Below are 3,612 nucleotides of genomic sequence, written 5' to 3'. Positions count from 1 at the left end.
ATTGATTATTTGCATGGATCTTCACGAGTATTTTTTTAATGTTTTGATCACTGATATAAAATTTATATGGAGTCGGATCAGTCATTTTTTTTAAGAGTTGGATACGTGCTGCAAGGATTTTTCTTTTAATAGGATAATAAATTTAGGAACGCATATAGTTTAAGATTTATTTGGATGGTCGACAAAAAATTGATATGAATTCAAATCGATCATCTTTTTATCAGTAGGATACTGGATTAAAAATAATAAAAATAAATAATAGAAAGGTAAAGTTATGGGTTTTAAACGAATTCTTTTAACGTCTAATACTAATGCTGGATCTCTTCTCCTCTCCTCTGGCACTCATCCGCACCTCTTGTTCGTCAGTTCAACCATCAAGCTATTTAAGGTATTTTGCAAAATCACCCACAACTATAAATTCACCATTCCTTTCCTTCTGTAGCTTAATTCAACCGCATGGCGCTTTCTTCTTCCTCTTCTTCTTCCTCTCTCTTCCTCCTCCTGCTCTTCTCTCTTCTCCTTCTCTCCCCGTCCCACTCCTCCGGCCACGAAGCAGCCTTCGCGCAGCAGCAGGCCGACCGCGTCTCCCGCCTCCCCGGCCAGCCTCCGGTGACCTTCCGCCAATTCGCCGGCTACGTCACCGTTAACGAGACCCACGGCCGCGCCCTCTTCTACTGGTTCTTCGAAGCCACTCACGACTCCCACAACAAGCCCCTCCTCCTCTGGCTCAACGGAGGTACTTCCTCATCTGTTTACCTTCTCTTCGATCAATCACTGTCACGGTTGCTAATCTCTCACGCCATAACTCAAAGAAAAACAAAGCAATTAATCATTTGACAGTCTAAATCACATCAACAGTAAACATTGCACTCCAGTCAATCATTGCACAGTTTGCTCCTTTCTCTTTCTTTCCCAGTTCAGACATTCAATATTCAGAGGTTTATAGGTGAACTCACTCAGCAGCTAATTCTGCTTCTTCACATTCATGACACAAAACAAGGCCTTTGACATTCAATCACACGGTTGGAGTATTAATTACTGGATTATTATCTCATCCTTGGTCAAAATTATATTATATATCCTCCTTGGATCTGCTTTCTCTTGATTTCATCATACGCAAAGCTTCTTGTTTGACCAGCTTTGGTCAAATACTTTGTTTGCATGGCTGAATTAAGCTCTGGTGAAAGTACCTAATGGCCATGGAAGTATCTGAAGCTACTGGTAGATGTGTTTGTGTTGATGGAGTGCTCTGCTTAGCCATGTTTTCATGGAGTGTGCCTCAATAAAGTGATCTCTTTTGTTGTTTTTATTTTGTCAGTAAAGAAGGTTACAAATTTCTTGTTTTCAGTCTTTACTTAGCATTGTTTGTGTCTAGGGCCTGGCTGTTCTTCCATAGGGTATGGGGAGGCAGAAGAATTGGGGCCTTTCTTGATCCAAAAGGGCGTGCCGGAACTTGGACTCAATAGGCATTCATGGAACAAAGGCAAGCCTTGTCAGTTACATCTTAATGGAAGTGTGAACATTTCTGATAGTTATCTGATTGCAGAGGCCAATTTGCTGTTCCTGGAGTCGCCGGTCGGAGTGGGGTTTTCATATACTAATACAAGCTCTGACTTGAACAAACTAGGAGACGCTATCACTGGTAAGTTTCATAGCTTGATGGAGGCATTTGGATCAAAAATAAGTTTCATAACTCGATTGTTTTCTGATTACCAAATTGTAGCTGAAGATGCCTACATCTTTCTTGTGAATTGGTTTAAGAGGTTTCCACGATTCAAGTCTCACGACTTCTATATTGCCGGGGAAAGTTATGCCGGTAAGTAAGTCACAGACTTACCTTGAATTCTTGAAAGTTAAATGACTTCTCTATGATTACATGATAGGGCATTATGTGCCACAACTTTCGGAGAAGATTTTCGATGAGAATAAGATTGTTCCGGCCAAAAACTACATCAATTTCAAAGGTTTCATTGTAAGATGAATCGCCTCTCCTTCTGTTTACATGAAGTAGTGGTATCGAAGCTAACAATGAGGTGAAACTATTGCTCTCTTAGATCGGGAATGCCGTGATGGATGATGAAACAGATCAGACTGGTATGATAGACTATGCATGGGATCATGCAGTGATATCCGATCGAGTTTACCATGATGTGAAGAACAATTGCAATTTCAGTAAAGAAAATGTCACGGACGCCTGTAGTCGTTCATTGGATGAGTATTTTGCAGTTTACGATATCATCGATATGTATAGCCTATATTCTCTAGTATGTGTAGATTCAAACTCCACCATGGCTTCAAATAGAAGGTCCTATTTTGTTGAAGGTGCCTCCCCTAAGATACTCTCTAGACATGTAAGTTCTTCCCTCATTTTAGAAAGTCTTCTTGTTTATTTATGAAATTAACTTTTAGTTTATCTTTTTTCTCCCCTCTCTTTCAGAGTGGATGGCATCGAAAGCCAGTCGGTTACGATCCATGTGTTCCGAATTACACCGAGAAATACTTTAACAGGCCAGATGTGCAAGAAGCTCTACATGCCAACGCCACTAAGATTGGCTACACTTGGACTCATTGCAGGTAAAAACACAGGCAATTGTCAAAATGCAGTGTTCTTGTCGTCTAATTGAAAGCATTTGAACTCGTGCAGCGACGCGATCTCCAAGTGGAATGATGCACCTTCCTCTGTGCTCCCGGTGATCCGCAAGCTCATCGATGGCGGCATCCGAGTGTGGGTTTTCAGGTGAGAATTGCAAGGACTAGCCATTACTGAACTAGACCATGAACTGTGAGTTTCATATCTGAATTGTGTGTTGCAGTGGAGATACTGATGGAAGAATACCGGTGACCTCCACAAGACTGACATTGAACAAACTTGGCCTGAAAACTATTCAGGAATGGAAGCCATGGTATGACAGAATGCAGGTCGGCGGGTGGACGATCATCTTCGAGGGGCTAACGTTTGTGACGGTGCGTGGTGCCGGCCACCAAGTGCCTACATTTGCTCCCAGGCAAGCGCAGCAGCTCATTCGCCACTTCTTGGTAGATCAGCAATTGCCTTCTTCCCCTTTTTAGTACCGTAAGTGTTCTTGGCTGGCCTTCTTCACGGAAGCTTATGGCAGTTGGAAGATTCAACTGTAAAGTGGTTAAATAAGGAAGCGAAAGTCAATAGATTTAAGAGTCTTCAATTTAATGCAATAAAAATGTTGAATTACTGTCAAATGATTGAAATGAAATATCGGAAAATAAATCCCACATGATTGTTGGAAATGACAAATTTGTAGTCAGCATCAGCTTGCTTTTTTAGTTGGCTGTTCAAGTAAAAATCTTCATAATTATAAGGGGTGATATTAAGTCCATGATTATAAAATATTTAGAACATTATGCGTACGGTTTTTATCCTACATGCACATCTTCATTTATAATTTTTAAAATTAAAAGTCATTTTGTGATATCAGAAGATTATAGATCCACATTTAGAAAGAGATCAAATCATGATTTAGAGTGAATATATTATATAAAAAGACATACTATGTACGTGTGAAAACTATAAATAAGGTGGTAGGTGATTTCGATAAGGATTATGGTGATGTCCCTAGAGTATTTTGTGAGCTAAAA

The 3,612-nt window shown here is 40.3% G+C and overlaps 1 protein-coding gene across 2 annotated transcripts; it reads left to right on the top strand.

The window, feature by feature from the left end:
- Window positions 1–434: 434 nt before the first annotated feature.
- On the top strand, window positions 435–3,254 carry LOC122000212 (serine carboxypeptidase-like 34). Of its 2 annotated transcripts, XM_042554694.1 has the most exons (9): window positions 435–736; window positions 1,376–1,483; window positions 1,547–1,642; window positions 1,724–1,816; window positions 1,884–1,972; window positions 2,055–2,351; window positions 2,438–2,574; window positions 2,645–2,737; window positions 2,814–3,254. In XM_042554694.1, exons 1-9 carry the CDS (start codon window positions 457–459, stop codon window positions 3,067–3,069), a joined length of 1,449 nt encoding a protein of 482 aa, XP_042410628.1. In that variant the 5' UTR covers window positions 435–456; the 3' UTR covers window positions 3,070–3,254. The 2 variants fall into 2 exon arrangements, with proteins under 2 accessions (XP_042410628.1, XP_042410627.1); XM_042554693.1 differs by having other exon boundaries at window positions 1,376–1,642.
- The last annotated feature ends 358 nt before the right edge of the window (window positions 3,255–3,612 follow it).

Source organism: Zingiber officinale, chromosome 7A (genome assembly GCF_018446385.1).
Source record: "Zingiber officinale cultivar Zhangliang chromosome 7A, Zo_v1.1, whole genome shotgun sequence".
In the NCBI taxonomy this organism is placed as follows: Eukaryota; Viridiplantae; Streptophyta; class Magnoliopsida; order Zingiberales; family Zingiberaceae; genus Zingiber; species Zingiber officinale.
Note: the sequence above shows the minus strand (reverse complement) of the source record. Positions and strands in the feature narration are given on the sequence as shown.

Excerpts from the sequence above, each read along its gene's own strand:
- LOC122000212 (XM_042554693.1), top strand. The coding sequence starts at position 457 with ATGGCGCTTTCTTCTTCCTCTTCTTCTTCCTCTCTCTTCCTCCTCCTG. Across the intron at positions 737-1,375 it reads CCTCCTCTGGCTCAACGGAG|GGCCTGGCTGTTCTTCCATA; the intron begins GTACTTCCTCAT and ends GTTTGTGTCTAG. Across the intron at positions 2,738-2,813 it reads ATCCGAGTGTGGGTTTTCAG|TGGAGATACTGATGGAAGAA; the intron begins GTGAGAATTGCA and ends TGTGTGTTGCAG.